At 37.6% G+C, this 16,759-nt stretch overlaps 2 protein-coding genes and 1 long non-coding RNA gene across 5 annotated transcripts in view; 1 reads left to right on the top strand and 2 right to left on the bottom strand.

Moving 5' to 3' along the window:
- Window positions 1-1,472: 1,472 nt before the first annotated feature.
- On the bottom strand, window positions 1,473-6,512 carry LOC116842038 (apolipoprotein D). The gene is made up of 4 exons (XM_032810681.1): window positions 6,194-6,512; window positions 2,946-3,174; window positions 2,349-2,520; window positions 1,473-2,089 (listed from the first exon to the last, which is right to left on the bottom strand). The coding sequence occupies exons 1-4, from the start codon at window positions 6,350-6,352 to the stop codon at window positions 1,945-1,947; spliced, it is 705 nt and encodes a 234-aa protein (XP_032666572.1). The 5' UTR covers window positions 6,353-6,512; the 3' UTR covers window positions 1,473-1,944.
- A 1,829-nt stretch (window positions 6,513-8,341) lies between these two features.
- Window positions 8,342-12,780, bottom strand: LOC116842035 (serine/threonine-protein kinase dst2). Of its 3 annotated transcripts, none has more exons than XM_032810677.1 (10): window positions 12,602-12,780; window positions 11,799-12,454; window positions 10,931-11,717; window positions 10,679-10,787; window positions 9,927-10,619; window positions 9,619-9,845; window positions 9,340-9,542; window positions 8,930-9,217; window positions 8,693-8,851; window positions 8,342-8,610 (listed from the first exon to the last, which is right to left on the bottom strand). In XM_032810677.1, the coding sequence occupies exons 2-9, from the start codon at window positions 12,433-12,435 to the stop codon at window positions 8,718-8,720; spliced, it is 3,078 nt and encodes a 1,025-aa protein (XP_032666568.1). In that variant the 5' UTR covers window positions 12,436-12,454; window positions 12,602-12,780; the 3' UTR covers window positions 8,342-8,610; window positions 8,693-8,717. The 3 variants fall into 3 exon arrangements, with proteins under 3 accessions (XP_032666568.1, XP_032666566.1, XP_032666567.1); XM_032810676.1 differs by having other exon boundaries at window positions 8,459-8,610; window positions 8,934-9,217; XM_032810675.1 differs by having other exon boundaries at window positions 8,934-9,217; window positions 10,931-12,454.
- Window positions 12,781-13,317: 537 nt separating this feature from the next.
- The window catches only part of LOC116842042, a 39,120-nt gene continuing 35,678 nt past the window's right edge, over window positions 13,318-16,759 (top strand). Inside the window, exon 1 of the long non-coding RNA XR_004377663.1 lies at window positions 13,318-13,503. This is a non-coding gene — a long non-coding RNA (uncharacterized LOC116842042). The remainder of the gene's footprint in view (window positions 13,504-16,759) is intronic.

Raw genomic sequence — 16,759 nt, 5'->3', positions numbered from 1 at the left:
ACAATTTTAAATAGTTCCGGTCATTAAATACAAAAATATAGACTTTTAAAAAAAGGTGCGCTATGTTCTCGAAGCGCACTTAATCAGTAAAATCAACTATTTCTTTAGAACTATTGTTATTTATGATATAGAACTCTAGAACTATTGTAAAACAAACCGGAACTCTAAAGAAATAGTTAATTTGAATAATTTGTTTGATTAGGTGCGCTGCGAGAATTTCGCACACCTTTTTTTGAAAGTCTGTTTTTTTGTATTTAATGACCGGAACTATTTAAAATTGTTGCGTAGAGCTCTAGAACTTTTCAAGAGAGTATCAGGTGTGTGTGAAGCTGGCGTCTCATTTCATGGAAACTCACAATTTATTTAGAGTTCTGGCTTCTTTTTCAATAGTTCTAGAGTTCCTGATAAGTTAAACAAATATATAATATATTATATAATATATATAATGTATATAATATATATAATATATATAATATATATATATATATATATATATATATATATATATATATATATATATATATATATATATATATATATATATTTTGCCGCGACATCGCCATAAACATTTGCGTGGGCTCTGAGAAAACTATATAAATATATATAATCTGAATATTCCGACGTTATGAAATGTACGATAAGATTATGGTACCATCTCGAAAAATATCCGTGAACTAATTTTTTGCTCTACTTTATCATAATTATCGGAATACCTAACCGCATGTTCTCATAAACTTTTCTGCAAAATCTTCGTTTTTTTTTGGCATCAAAACTAAATTTTGAAAGCGTAGTAGTGATCTTTGAACTTTTCCTGATTGGAGCATTCACAGTTTCAGTATGTACAACCTGCAGAATGTTTGTATTCCTTTATAGAAATATCATACTAAGAATCATTGATAATTACTTATTATCCAGTATTTTTAATACTGAAAATAAGTAATTATCAATTATTCTTAGTATGATATTTCTATAAGGGTTAAGCAAATGTTGCACTAACTGACAGTTCAAAATTTAAATTTATATAAATTTTTTTCGTTTTCGTTTTCGTTTTCGTTTTCGTCATACTGAGCAATGTTCCAATTTATTTTTGCGCGTACTTTTGTTGTGTAAAAGCGCTTATAATTCCGTGTAAGCAACTAGACGTAAACTTTGCAGGAAAAAGTCAATGTTTTTTTTTTATGTCCGGCATCCCCTTAACTGATAGATAAACATCTGTCTTTGTTTCTTCTTTAACTTAAATAAAGATAGATATATGTTTCAAGTACATAATCGTGCTTATTATTATATTATACATTTACACTAAATAAATAACTACGTTTCTTGCTTTTTAATATTTATGCACAGTTCCACGGATGATAATCTAGTCTCGGTGAATAGAGAATATCGTTATCTGACACGGGTATTGAGGTGTATTTCGTTAACGAGTTTCAGCTGCCAGTAGGAACATGTCGGTTATTATATATTTCCGATAGTAAGAGTAACTAGAAGTCCTTTTATTTTTGCTATTATACACAATTATAAATTATTTACAATTGATATTTATGAGAATTTTCTTCATTACATTCTTACATTGATCAGCAATGGTTCCATACTGATGTATGACAGGGAATAGCTATACATGATCGAACAAGACAAGAGAGTCATCTGTACCAGTATTCGTCGTTTGTAACTAGTTGAATAAGTATAAAAAATGGAATAGATATATGATTATTGCGAGTCGTAGTAATTAATACATGCGAGTACATCGAATGCGTAAATAAAATCCGCTATTCAAAAGCTTGCATTTTATGTTTATAGACTAGTAGTACACATTTCATGCTGTTGATTTCGGGGAAATAGGATGCGGCTGCTGACGGGAAATATTAAATTTGATACAGAAAGATTTTCTGTACAGCGTTATGTTATTTTAAATATGTATCGTTGCTCCTGAAAGAGCAATGAAATTCATGATCGTCTATGTTTCCTTCTCAACGGATGCCTTCTGCTGTAGGCTTTCTTGATAGATATAAAGGGCGGTACGAGCGAATCTTCTGTCTTGTTACACTGTTTTTGATCCATAGGAAACATGTACTCCAAATCGATGTCATATCTATGTATTAAAGAGATAAAAGAAAGACATTTTGTCAAGAGTTTTGTGATGACAATGAAAATATACTTTGATTCAACTTGAGCAATTCTACTGTAAATGAGTCAGTGCAAAACTACAGTTGAATTTTTTAAGAAACAATAATAAAATAATAAAAATAAAATAATTATAAAATATTAATAATAAAATAATAATAATAAAGCCGATCTCTTCGAATATGTACTTTGAGCGAAAGGTAGACTTTAAATCGAGACCAACGTACCTGGGCAGTTTCTCGCGCAAATAAGAAATGACGTTCACCCCGAGGCTCTCTTCGCGGCTCATGATGAAGCTAGATAAATATCGTGGACTTTTGCTCTTTTCAGCACAATGCATTAGCAATGCCCAGGACGTGTAGTCCGAATCTAACACATACGTATTGTACACTCCTTCATCTGAAAAAGTTAAAGTTTTTATTTATTGAACGTGTAAGCTTTCCTTTTGAGATATCTGTTAGCAGTATCTATTAATATCTATTTCCAATAAAATTATTACAGCGATGTTAGGAGAAACTCATATTTCGTGTTTTGTTTAATCTTGCAAATAATAAATTTTAAAACAGAAGATTTACGTTTGATATTCGTATGAACTTAACAGAGGAAACAGTAAAATTTTCCACTTTCAAAATCAGCGTTGATATTAATTCGATAAGAATTAGAAATAAGAAGTGACTCGTATAAGAATTAATTAAATCTAAGATTAATAATAATAACTCATAAACTATCTTGACAGATTGTGGTGCATCGTGTTAAACTTTTATAAGTAATTTGTCTACGGGTTGAACGAAAGTAGATTAATTACGAGTTAATTAGCTGTTTACATGGAAATTCGGCGTGCAGCCAGTGAGCAGGTGAGTCTGACGAGGGGATCTTCCACGTGATGTTACCAACGAGCAGCTCGTTAATAGGATCGTCGGTAAAGCTGTAAGTGAAATTCATGGTAACTTCTGCGTTCTCAGGCGAGACCGAGAGTTCGGCTCTCATGCATCTGTACGCGAGAGCTTCCTCTGAGCTTGCGTAGTACTGTACAATGTACCACGATCCGAGAAACTGCAAGAAGCGCAAGGTGTCTGTTACGTGTTGTAGTAGACATGTATAGGCGTAAAGTCACGTGTGAAATGGGCGCAACAGTTTACATACAGCGCTGATTTTCTTCGCGTTAACGTATGCTAATGAATACATGCGCTTCACGGGTCAAGCGATCGCGCACTCGACGCACAAACAGTGTTAGAAACATATTCAGGAAATTTATCGTATGTGAGTATGCACTATTGTCTTTATCTGAACTTGCATATCCTTAATTTTGCACATTGTATCTCTCAAATTTCATTGTACTTTCCATCAAACGTTATTTCGCGAGATAATTATTTTCTATTCACGATATATAAACATTCATATGTGATATTTATAAATTTAATATACAAAAAAAATCGAATCCAATAAAAGATTAATTTTTTATGTAATAGATTCTATGCTACAGATCTTATTATTGGGGAAGTTTTCTTATTAACTTTTTAACTACGGCTGTCGTCAATAGACGACAAAATGAAAATTTTCCCGTAGCTAAAGGGTTAACAGTGTTCAAACGGCTGGAAATGCAAAGAAGTATTCTCTTTGTTGGCCTCGAATTCAAAATCAGTTGAGTCTATTTTTGGCGTACTTCATTCACATTAATGTTGTGTAAACTTAGTATTTCAAATCTTACATAGAAAGAATATATATATATATATATATATATATATATATATATATTGTGATAAAAAAGAACTTGCAATCTTATTTAAATGTTTTAATATACAGTGCTCGAAAGTGTATTATTCTTTTTAGTAAACTTTAAGTCTTTGACTGTTAATTTTCTCTTCTAAAAATATATTAAAGGCGTTACGCTTACACATACCAGGAAAATTATCAGGATAATTATATCGCTAATGAAGGAGATATATTTTCACACATATACGCATAAAATAACGTATTTCGAGAAGACGAATATATGCAACAAATTACTCAGATTCAGGATGAAAGCACGAGAGAAGTTACTTTGAGGTTTTGGGTTATCGCGGAATGTATGTCCTGGTTCAGTGCCTATCTCTCTATGAAGTCACGCACGGTCGATCTAAAAAGATCCGAAAGACTAAAATATAGTTTACCGTAGCGTATTTTAATCACAAAAAACATCATTGTTTTTATAGCGTGCCTAGTTGGAAAACATACTGCGATAATATGAAGCGTGACTAAAGTTATACTTGAAAAAGCTCGTCTCTAAATATGGATTGTGCTTTATCGTGCTTTTACGACTTGAAAAAGCTGATCGTCACGCGTGGATTAAAGGGCATCCGTGTATGTACGACCCGCTTCGTCATGGTGGTGCACGTACACATGGTGTATCTCTATCGCCGTTCGCGAAAAGCAAATCGACCAGCGTGAATAGTCGCGTGTACGCGACATGTTCGAAATAGTCTTCCTTTAAATACGCATTAAGATCCAAAAATAAGTCCGCCAAACGCCACCGTGTCGAAAAGAAGACCCTGGCGCAAGCCGAGTCTCCCTAAGTAGTAGTAATATTCCACATTCACGAAACGGAATTACAAATAACTCCGCGCGCATAACCGCGTCTGCGAGATTTACTAGGCAGTTGGGTGTATATACTTGCAAACATTGTTGCGTACTCACCCACACATGCAAATATTACAGCGGTAGTTGCGCGTTTTGTCATCATAAAAAACGGAATAAATTCTCTTAATAATATGCGTCATTGTCCGCTTAATGTCGGACGCGCGTCGCTTTTTCGCGAAACACGGAAATTCACCGGAAGGCGAATAGCGAGCGCAATGTTACGCGTGAGAACGCGATATTCACGATTCGCCGGTAGGAATGCCGGGGACAAGCGGCGTTTGTCGTATCCCGGCTTATGACAGACTGGTCCGTACCGTTAATTGAACAGCGAGCGATAATTTCTATTGCGTAAAATCGGCGTTACACCTTCGTATAACAAATAGACGCGAATTGCGCCCCGCATAATAATATTCGGCCAACATATTCAACGAATGCTCGTTGATTGTCCGCTTACGAAGTCACGTCAGCAGCGGATAATACGTCAGCGCGCATCGCGCTATTTCGCACGGCAATATTGCGGATCGAATGAAGCGCGTCAAACAACGCATGCCCACTACGTAAATAACACGATCAAATTGCTCCACAAAATTAAGCTCGAAACGGTGCGACCTACCCGGCCGAGAGGTGTTGCGAACTTCCTGACAATATCGAGTGTCGCACAAATAACACTCGCGGAAGTTGATTTTGATACGTCAGAGCAGTTGTAATTACCAGGAATTAAAGCGCGATAGAGGAAGAGAGAGAGAGGGGGATTGATAATACGCGAAATAACAGATGCGTGGGATTCCTCTTTTCCTTTTTTGCCAAGCTACAATTTACACGAAATTCTATGTAAAATTCACGTATATAGAGAGAGAGGGAAAGAGAGAGAGAGAGAGAGAGAGAGAGAGAGAGGAAGAGAGCTGCGTTTCAGCTATAAATTTTTCGAGGAATTCAGAATTAATCTTTAAAAATTTATCAAGCATCTTTCGTTGGATATTCATTTTCGAAATAGATTCCCGGCCGTTTCATCTAATCTACCTATTTTTATAAACTATAAGTAAAGAAACACGTAGAAAATAAGTAGATTGGATTACTAAAGCTCCACACAAGGTCAATAGACATGCGAAAGCGATTTCTCTCTCTCTCCCTCTCTCTGTTTCATTCATGTAACCGAAAAAAATCGGCGGAGTCTGGGGAAATCATGGAACAAGTTTAGATTGTTGACCTGTCCTTGCTTCTTTAAATGAGAATATCGCTCGGCGCGTGTTAACACATATTATTCAGCATAAAAAATAAAGAAAATTATTATTTAAAATTTACAATAAACGCATGGAAAGCCAGTACATTTTCTATTACCGGTAAAACATCGTTACGGAAACCATTTTCGCAACCAAAATGAAAATTTTGAACTTCTCTCGCTCATCACTTCCACGTTCCGTGCATGACCTCTCGCTGATCGCAGAGGATCCCGTACCTCGGAGATGTCAAAGTTGCGTATGCCCTTCACTTTCGGGCATTTGGTCTTATCCTCCCGTCTCTTCCAAACACCGCCGGTGTCGTCGACAAGAAAGCCGACGAGCAGTGCTATTGTTAACCAGCAGAATAGCGAGCGTCGTCCGGTCTCGGACTGCATCTTCGTTCTGCATTCAAGCGCTTTCGGCTCTCACGGTAACGGCACGCACGTACGAATTGACCCGGCTAAGATAGTCGACGCGCGAAGTCTCCTCACTGCCGAGGCTTTGCTCGGCGACTAAAGGCCACGTACGTACACGAGCAGCACGAGGAAAGGAGAGAGAGACACGAAGAACGGACACGACTCATGACTCTCTACCAGCTATACGAACGAACGAAGAGGGGGTGGCCACTATCACGTTCCTCCCTTTGCATTCTTGCTGCTCTTTCGTTTTCAATCGGCAACTTGTTCCACGCGTAGAATCCTCATAACTGGCGCCGGCTCGGTACCAGGACTCCGTAGGCGTGATCGTCATTTATGGGCTTGAAGAGTCGGGCGCTCTCTCGTCGTGCTCAACGTTCGGGTTGTCTTGTTACCTTCCCCGTGCTCTCTCTCCGATGCGATCCGCACAAGATTCGCGACCCTTTCGCACTCGAATTACGATTTCGAAATTTATGATCGTGTCGTCTCTAGCGAGAAACAACAGTCGGCGATGTGGCTTTACGATTGTAACGCGGACGCGAGGAAGAAGAAGAGGGCAGTTTTGCAGAAACAGGATTGTGACTTTTTCGGTCATCGACCGCGGTTGCAATGATACTGCCGCTCGAATTCAATGATAGATGTGCAAATTTTATTTTAATTCACCATCTAACAATTTTCCCTTCACATTAACGATTTTTTTTATAATCTTGTCAAACAATTTGTAATGAAAATGTGAAACAAATTTTCTGGAAAATTAAATCAAACTTGTAATTGATTAGGAAAATTCAATGAGTAAATAATACATTCGATGTTGTATCTTATATATATTTAATGAAAGATATGTCTTCATCGAAATCAACGAACAATTAGCGAGCATTCATCGCTCAATAATTTAAATGTATCGGGCAAGTCGATGTTGCAATCATTGTCGATTGTCGATGAGACAATCGCATCCACGTCACATTGTCACTATGAAGTCTGACTATTAACGCGAAGACGATAAGCGAGCAAGACATCAGTTTACCACAAGTTTTCTAGATATTTGACTTATCGTGTTCTCTTGCGTATGTGTGTTGTACGTAGTATGGGTAAATTATTATTCACGGTGTATATCGGTACGGACAAACGATTCGGTACTTCTCTGAATCAGCATGCAACATCCTACACGAAGCAGACGTGTTTAACATATGACACTGATATTGAAAAGCCTCGCTCAATGTATAACGAACTCCGGTTAGCTTTTCATGGTATAAACTGAAATGCAAAACTAATAATTTATGTTATGAAATCAGAAATTTCTAATAATCAAAATGCGCTAAAAAAGCTTTAAGTTTAAACATGTAGCTTTGTCACAGAAGCATTGTCGCTTCTATAAGTAATATCACGGAATTTAATACTGATTTGTTCAGATAAAATCATTTTATCAGTACTGTGTGAACCACAAATTGTCGGAGTGCATGTAATCTGTTTACTGAATGACTACAATTTACATTAAATTTACGTAAACACAAAAGTAGATATAAAATCTGGTTTTAAACAACTGCTCGCAAGCATTTCGCTTTAAGCCGCGTCGAATACGCTTTGAATTCTCGCTGTGAGATAAATAAACTCTTCTCTGTTATCGGTCTATTATTTTATCATACATCCTTTTCCTCTGCGCGCTCGACAATAGGAATGCTCGACAACAGGAATCGTAAGTCACGATGAAAATATTTCGTTGCGAGAACACTAGTATCAAGACGGAAATTGGACAGTTTGGGAATGCGTAGAATGTAGCAGATGATGGATCAATCAATGCCATCGAAATTATAATAAAATCTGTCACGTTACGAGACGTAAGTGAAATGAAAAAATTCTCGCCGTATCAATTTCAATTCACGAAGTAACGTTGATAACATTATATTCTCGCAGAGAGAAGTAAAAACAGAGAAGAAGAGAACATAGATATTTTGAAATGGATCGAAAAGATATATATAAAAGATTTTTATTAAATTCTCTTCATGTCGAAAAATAGATATTGGAATCTGTCGTACAAAAGTCGGTGTTACTGCTACTTAAGTTGCACTGTATCGAATTCAGTTAATGCGATCAAGTTCGTCCACACCTTCAGTATTATTGACGTCGTCGTTGTCGTCGTAGGTTACGTGTCATTTCCAGGGAGGCTTATTTCTCTGTTGATCCATTTTTGTAATCTTCTGCGAGGTAGGCACGTTTTCGTCAACATCGTGTATACAAGCCTAGCGATAAAACAATGCTATTTCATTTCTGTTACGAGTATGTGTTGATTATCAAAATTTTTTGGCCAACAAAAAGACAAACCTCGGGAATTGGCTGCCATGAAATGCTATCCTCGCTCTTGATACTTAATTCTTTCTTCATGTAATGTTTTCGCGGTACCTCTCTGCACATCAATGGTGGGCTCGAAATGGAGTTTCTGCACTTTGTGATATCTTCTCTCGCTAGCTGCATCTCTGCGATCTGGGAAAAAGTGATGTGTATTCAACTAATGCGATTATTAATGATTGCAAATTAAATATATAATCATCTAGATCTTACCGACCATTTTCACGTATTTCCGAAGATCGTCCTTCGAGCTGTTTCTACTAGTCAACGGCGTATTTTCTATAGAGTTCATCGTGATCGCGCTTTCATTCTGATCGTCAAGAGGTTGCACAGCGATTGGAGTTTGCGCTTCCAACGATTGCATCACGTATCTTATCGGTTCCTGGGAAAGTTTAGTGTAACAATTTGGCATTGATTCGGACTTCACGGGACCTTTGATCAAGTCAAAGGATTTGTCCGCGTGAATCTTTTGAATCGGAGCTAAATTGTCCGTGTTACCACCTGCAATTGCATTCTGTAGTCTACGGGACATGTACTACAAACGTACTACAGACTTAGAGATATCAACGGTATTGATAAGCAATCGGATGCATTGGATACAAGCTTGAATATATTCGGCTTACCCGATATAATGTGTAGAGCTTGCTGCCATTGTTTCTGCATGACTGAATGCAACTGTTCTGCAAGTTGGGACTTCGTGGCACGCTGAGAATTCAAGTGTGTCTCCAATATAGATGACTTCTGCAAAGCTTGAGCCAACTGCAATTCGTACAATCGTTTTTCTTCTTTATGTTTCTCCTCTAACAAATTTATTTCCAAATGATGCCTGAGAAAAAAATTCAAAAAGTTCAAATATCTCGAAATATTGATTGATATATTGCTGTATAGGAAAGCGAACTAACTTGTCGATGACGTCCTTTATCTTCCTGGCAGCGCATTCAGCTATAACTTGCTGCCTTGTTTTCATTTCCTCCAAAAATTCGGACTCGGCTGTGTCAAGTTGCATCTGAAACTCTTGTAGTTTCGCCTTCACCACCTCGTCCACTTGTTTCTGGTAAACTTCCTGCAATTCTGCTCTGATATTTTCCTTTTGTTCCGCGACGGACTTGATTTCATCCTTTGCTAATTTCTGAAAATACAAAAAGCATAATTACACAATGAGAACTATTACGTATTATTGCGTATATCTTATCATATAGTATTATATTACTTCTGCTTTCTTAGCGTCGTCGATAGATACAAGCAGCGACGAATTCTTTTGTTCTAAAATAGAATTTCTGCTTATCTCCTCTTTAAGTTTGAGCTGCATGTGCTCCTTCTCTTGTTTTAGCACTATCAATTCCGCTTCGCAAGTGTCCAATGCTTTACGAATAAGACCCATCTCGTTTCTCACTTCCGTTTCTCTGAAACGTTCCTTACTCAATTCTGATTGCATTGCTCTCAGTGTCTCTTCTTTCTGTTGATTTTTCTCCAGGAGAGCGTTGAATTCTATTTTCATTTGTTCGTATCTGTTTTCCGCTTCTTGAACCAAAGATTTGTAACTTTCTAACTCGTCTGCGTGGGTTTTCAGAAGGTCGATTTTCTCTTTGGTCGTAGTGTCGCTCTTTTCTTTATATCCAGCTGCCAAGTCTAAGGCTTTCGACAATTCTCGTTCGAGACGTTTGATTTGAGACTGAAATTCCGCAACTTCGGATTGATGTTTCTCTGTGACATTTTGCAGATTAGTCTGTGAACTTCTGTGTTCAGTCTCCAATATTTCTACTTGCTGCTTCAACTTTGACCAAGCTGTATGAAATTGAGATATCAAGACGTTTTTGTCATTGTCCACTCTAATTGCTACTGCTACCTTCTCTTGTTGCTCCAGCAGACGTTTCTGAAGTTCTTGAATCAGTTGTTCGCAATGCTGGAAATACAAAGTATAGGTAATTATCCATGCAGTATACATATACACATATGTTCTACCTCTCTGCGAAATTTCTCTTCTTCCAGTTTGATTCTAAGCGTTTCTTCTTGCAACCTAGTTGGATTAGTATCCCAAAAATCTGATAGTGACAAGAGCCTTTGACATTTCCTGTACAAACGAATATTACAATAATTTATTGCGAGTTACTAGTGAAAACCTGTTTTACAAAGCTTGCATCATAGATTATTTCATAAGGATAATAGAAATTTTCTAAGAGAACAGAAATTTTACATATTTTACATACTCATTACCTTAACTGAGGATCTGTATTTGTTCCAACGTGCACAGAGTTTTTGGAAAGTTCATATTTTTCTTTATCATCATGCAAGTTTTCATTACGCTGTGATACTTTGTAAAGATCCAACAAATGGTCAGTATTACTATACTGCACAGCTTTTGTTGGTACAAAATCAGCTAATTTGATTGATTCAGTAACACGTGATACAGGATCTGCTCTCATAGTTGAGGATTTTGACTGAATTTGCGCGCTGCTTGTTTCATTTGTACATAAATTACTCTGACTCAATTTTGGCTCTTTCGGTTTAGCGACAATCGTGGCAGACAACACATTGGATAAGTGATCTGTATTTTTGACACTTTCTGTCGTACATCCGTTTGGCCGTGGGGCGGACTGCTGAACACTTTGCTCCCAAGTTTTAAACTCAGAAATCATTTTATCAGTCTCGTCTAAGTGGAATGAATCACTATATGGTAATGACATATCGGGAAATGCACATTTCTTTTGGGAGATTGCTGATAAAACATCAGTCGATTGCGACTCCTTATTGCACGATTGGAAGTCCAGTCGTCGATTCGTGCCACTGAGCTTGAGTTGCGTCTCTTTCTCTTGACTATCCATACTATCAGCGATTCGAGTCAACGACACTGACTGAACCGGTTCATTATGATATTTATATCCACCAGTGCTATTTATCCTTTTAGCTAATTCTAACTCAGTGGCCTCCATCTCCTGAAGCAACTCATCGACCTCAGACAGCTCCATTTCTTGCACTATTCTAGTACGGGTATGCTGCTGACCTATCGAGGTGTTAGATAAGTTTGATGCAAGTATCGTAGAATGCAAGGAATCATAGGGTTTAAGATAGGAAGTAACTTTACTCGCACAGTAGTCGTTCGAACGGAGAGACAAATGAGATTCCTTTCTCGCGGATGTAGCAGTGGCATGCGGAAGCCCAATACCACAGGAAGCAGAAGGAGGCACCACATAGGAGTCGGAGAACGACGTTACAGCATCATGCTTGGCCCGAGCGAGAGTGTTAGTAGTAGTAGTAGTCGGTTTCGCGATAGAGGCTGTCAAGGAGCAGCGTCCCGAACGCATATCATTCCCCAGAGAATTAGTACAGGTCTGCGACGTACGTCCGCTCGGAGTAGCAGGAACGGAGAGAGACTGGCGAGGTTTTACGGGGCTATTTTGCAGACTGCCGCCTTGACTTACGGAGAACTTAGTTCTGGGCAGAGTTTGCCGATAATAAGAGTGACATGTGCCGCTGTGGGCTCCGTGAGAGTCCAACGAATTGTTCAACGCAGACACGTCCAGACTGTTGTCCCTGGATTCGATGGCGGAAATCCGGGACTCGAGCGATTGCATGTGCTCCACCAGTTCCGAGATAACGCTGGTCTTTCCGCAGTTCGTTCTCACGAGATCGCTCGAGCTGGACTCTGAGTCGGGAGACGGGACGTGGAATATGTCGGGCGGGATCAGGAGTAGAACGTCCGTGTCATCGGACTCACTCATTATCCATCTAGAGGATTCCCTGCAACCGAGAACGAGCGCACACCGCACTATTAATCGAGAGCGAAGCAATCTCCCGGCATCGCCGTGCCTCGTGCATTACCCGGAACAGACCATATACGTTTTTAGGTTAGGTTAGGTTACATTAGGTTACGTCAGGTTATATTACCTTCTCGCGACGAATATTCACTTAGCGGAGCTACAGCACGGAACGCATATCGTGTGTCCGAGTGGCGTTCATACACGACGATTAATCACCCTTGGTTTTTCATTAACCGCTTGCCGCATGTTACGATTTTGTAAACAAACAGACACATACGCGTCGCAAAGAAGACATCACCACTGCACTTGAGGGTTACCATATGTACGGTACAGATGGCGCGAGTATTGCGAATACTCAACGCGCGAATCTTTAGCGTTCGATATGCGGAAGTCCCACAGATGGCGCGCAATAGCAAGCAGCTTGTCCTATTTGAATGTTCGGAACATTACAGGTAAGACGTGTTCAGACTTGTTTCAGAATTAACGAAAGTTTGTCGGGGAATATCGAATCGAGACGTCGTTGTCGAGCGACGAGAAACGTCTTACGATGGGATATTCCAACTGAACTTGTTAGCAACGTCAAGTAAATCTCGTTTCCTACCAACGGCTACAATTTATTTACGAGTAAATATTCGCGGAATGCCGCTGCGAAATCTTTCGGGCCGCCATGATTCGTTTGCAAGCTACATTCATATAAATAATGTCATAGGTATTTCGCGAGCAAATATTGATCGGTGTAAAATGAAATTATAGCATAACGCTCGTTTACACCACCGTTCACCGCGGCTACGAGACGCAACCTCAATTTGTCAATTGTTACTTTCAGCGGTCGTGTCTCGGAACATATCGCCCGTATATTGACATGTCGTCGCGGCAAAGTGAGACACGCATCATACCGGCACAGTCGGAGAGTTACATTGAAGAAGCGATGGAAATTCCAACGGAGCGCACTCATACTGTGGGATAATAAGTAGCTGTCCCGGCAAAAGGGTCAAAACTGTTCCGACGAAAAGGCAAAAACTGCTCTAGGTGAGAACACATTACTTTTCATAAACGGAAGTAAAAGAGGCCTTAAAGCATTTTTAGGTTTCTTTACGAGGATTAGGAATTTAATTTTACACGCAATAAATTTCCGTCAATTTGTCCTAATCTAAATATGAGACGCTCGCGTAACAATGAAGCGGTATTACAAAAGTTCGTCTCGAGATAAATGAGATCGAAGTTTCGCATAACTTTAAGTAATTTCGTTTTATTTTCTCTTTTGTTTTCCATCTATCGAGACGAGCGAGAGAAGGTATTATTTCTCTCATATATTATGATATGAAGAACTTCGTGATAAAAGCGTTTCACTTTTTTTTCATTTTTTGCGGGTTAAGTTACTATTAAACTCACCGGGCTCGTATGTATTCTGAGTTCAGAAACGCTTCTGTGTATTCTGGAAATGAGGCATCGGTTGTAATGGAGAAAGATACCAAAGGCGGTACTTTAACATATCGTTTTATTAAGTTTTCGTAATGCAAATTGCACTTCTTCTCGGTCGACTACAATATTTACTTTATTTTCGCATAATATTATACACCTGCTTAAGGTACATTATGAAACGTCTTGTGTCGCATGCACTCTCGTATCGTGTTGCGAAAGAGAAAGAGAGGAAGAGAAAGAAAGAGAGAGAAAGAGAGGGCGTTTTTTATAGAGAGGCGTTAGAAGCGTTAGAGGCGGAAGCTTCTTATGATATTATGAATATCACATTAGGCTATATCACGTATCAATAACAACGTCAATCTTCGACCACGGAGTATGATGGATGCACTAAAAAGTAGTCGATCGTTTATGTGATGTATTTCATCATCGATTTATCAATAAAAGGAAGACGTAACATCCGGCTTATATATTAATACTTCGAATTTTCTGTCTGCTCCGAAAATCGATACTTTATTTCGAGGATAATTTGGATGTTAATTAAGAACTAAATTATCTCATTTGAATATTTGTTGCTAATAAATTTTTATTATTACACGAAATAACGACACGTAAATCATGAAGTCTATTTGTAAGGTAATTTAATGGTCAACAGCGCGTTTCTAATTTTCAAGTCTCTTTTGTTGTATATATAAAATAGATTTTATATAGAATTTAAAATCGTCTATTAAGCTGGAAATATATTAAGTTTCTGTAAATTAATAGTTGTGACGATATTTACGATGTTAATTTTTATTTAAGGAACGATCGAGTAAATTCTAGCACGTCGTCGAATATTTTTGCTTCCAGCGACTACTTTTTTAAACAGTTTTTAGAGTAATGGAAAATTGTAGTCGCAGGTTATTTCTGTAAATAGTTAAAGATTTTTTGCCATTAACCATTAAGTATAAATTTGTTGGTTATATCTTATTAAAAGAATACGATGTATCTCGCTATCTAATTAATTAACTAACGCATCTAATTAATTAACTAACGCATCTTATGTGAAGCAAGAAACTCAAATATGGAATAAATTTATGTTTAAAAAAAAATATATAATATATTTTATAATGTAAATATACATAATTCCCGATTCAACAAGTTAATTAAAAGAGAGAATTTGAGAATAAAAATATTCCTAACAACAAGTGAGATTTATTGAATTTATTGAATGTTATATTGCGCGCGGAACCATATATAATCACAAACGTGATCAAAGAAATGCTCTCCAATAGACTAGAAGAACAATCGCGCATCGGGAAGGATTAACTACTACTTTCTTATCGCGAGCTTTCAATCCGTAATGATTTATGATTTTTTGTTTTCAAGTAGCTTTTCACTTATAAACACAGACATGCACACATATAGTATACGATAAAAACTGTTTAAATATTTAACACCGCGAGAGACCTTCCTAATTGAGATACCAATTAGTGTTTACACTGGAGAAGGTCCCAGTGGTGCCAAATGGCGCCTTATGAAAATTCTCATTAAAGCATCAGCCTTCAAAAAGAATTTAAATTGTAAGATTCGACCACTTGAAGCTTAGCTCGTCGTGTCTTGTAAAATTTAATCAAATACGTCGCAGTAAGGTTCAATCTCGAAAATGTGTGTATCACGTAATATATGATTTAAGACGATATAATGACGTAATATATATATATATATATATATATATATATATATATATATAACACAATAAAATAAAACATACAATAAAGTAAAATATAACGAAGAAGAATAGTAAAATATGATAAAATATCACATTAACTTTAATATAATATGTATAGTATGAGAAAATTTCATAGGTATTAAATTCATGTTTATGTAAGACAAGTGTATGTATATATATGTATGTATATAAGTCAAGACAAGTAGTTTGTCTTCACATTATGTGCGTAAGTCTCTACTTAAGGGTTAACGGCAATAATCACACTCGGAACGCGTGCAAGCGAGGGGAAAACCCTCTTGATGCACTTAAAAAATGCAATCCACGCAAGTTGAAACAACGCGACTGTACGAGCACGAGACATATATTGAGCGTGCGTAGGATGACACGTCGGCGGAACGCGTGTTAGCATTTTGCATCAAGTTTGCATTCCAAGCGCCGTTGTGTGTCCGGAGCTTAACGTGGAAGTTCCTGCATATAAACATGTACAATATAAACCTTCGGCAGAGCAAATACTCAGGCTCGGCATCACGATACGATTTGCAACGATCAACACGACACGCTTCCGCGTGCGCACGCACGCCACGAACACTGATTAATCTTATCAATTAACGACGAAGTTAAATTATAACGAAGGACTGCACGCAAATTTACGACGCAATCCAGTAGAAATAGAATTTCTCGGTGAAATTGATTCGTCCTTAACGAAAACTTTGCTGGACATAATTACACGTAATACATTACGTAATCGACAATTTCGACGAGACCCATTCGGCGAAAATTCTTAATGCAAATAATCAATAAACGTAATTGACTTCGTAAATGCAGATTTTCGTTAAAGATAAATCGTTTCTAAATAAAAAATTACTGATTGTTAGAAAACGTTGTATTCTCCATAATATTTGCGCGCCGTTAGACTCTCTTTCGTATGTCACTAAAACTCTCGTAACTTTCATATGTAGTCGCATCTTATTCACGACAGTACGCGGTAAAACGACGAGTCTCCTTCTCTGTCTGCGCTATACAATCATGAAACTACCGGGAACGCGCGGACATTTGATGATTACTTAGAACATACGATTAATCGTACCGGTAAATATATATATATATATATATATATATATATATATATATATATATATATATATATATATATAT

Source organism: Odontomachus brunneus, unplaced genomic scaffold (genome assembly GCF_010583005.1).
Source record: "Odontomachus brunneus isolate Ranch 3 - 2012 unplaced genomic scaffold, Obru_v1 Obru_scaffold_020, whole genome shotgun sequence".
Lineage (NCBI taxonomy): Eukaryota > Metazoa > Arthropoda > Insecta > Hymenoptera > Formicidae > Odontomachus > Odontomachus brunneus.
This window is presented reverse-complemented; position numbering and strand designations above follow the sequence as displayed.

What these genes read in the sequence shown, in the direction of transcription:
- LOC116842035 (XM_032810675.1), bottom strand. Translation starts at nt 12,435, where the DNA reads ATGAGTGAGTCCGATGACACGGACGTTCTACTCCTGATCCCGCCCGAC. An exon ending in ATAAAGGACGTCATCGACAA is followed by an intron (nt 9,543 to 9,618) that starts GTTAGTTCGCTT and finishes TTTTTTTCTCAG; the next exon opens with GCATCATTTGGAAATAAATT. An exon ending in AGCTCTACACATTATATCGG is followed by an intron (nt 9,218 to 9,339) that starts GTAAGCCGAATA and finishes ATGCAATTGCAG; the next exon opens with GTGGTAACACGGACAATTTA.
- LOC116842038 (XM_032810681.1), bottom strand. Translation starts at nt 6,352, where the DNA reads ATGCAGTCCGAGACCGGACGACGCTCGCTATTCTGCTGGTTAACAATA. An exon ending in GCAACTTTGACATCTCCGAG is followed by an intron (nt 3,175 to 6,193) that starts GTACGGGATCCT and finishes CGCTTCTTGCAG; the next exon opens with TTTCTCGGATCGTGGTACAT. An exon ending in TTGCGCGAGAAACTGCCCAG is followed by an intron (nt 2,090 to 2,348) that starts GTACGTTGGTCT and finishes TTTAATACATAG; the next exon opens with ATATGACATCGATTTGGAGT.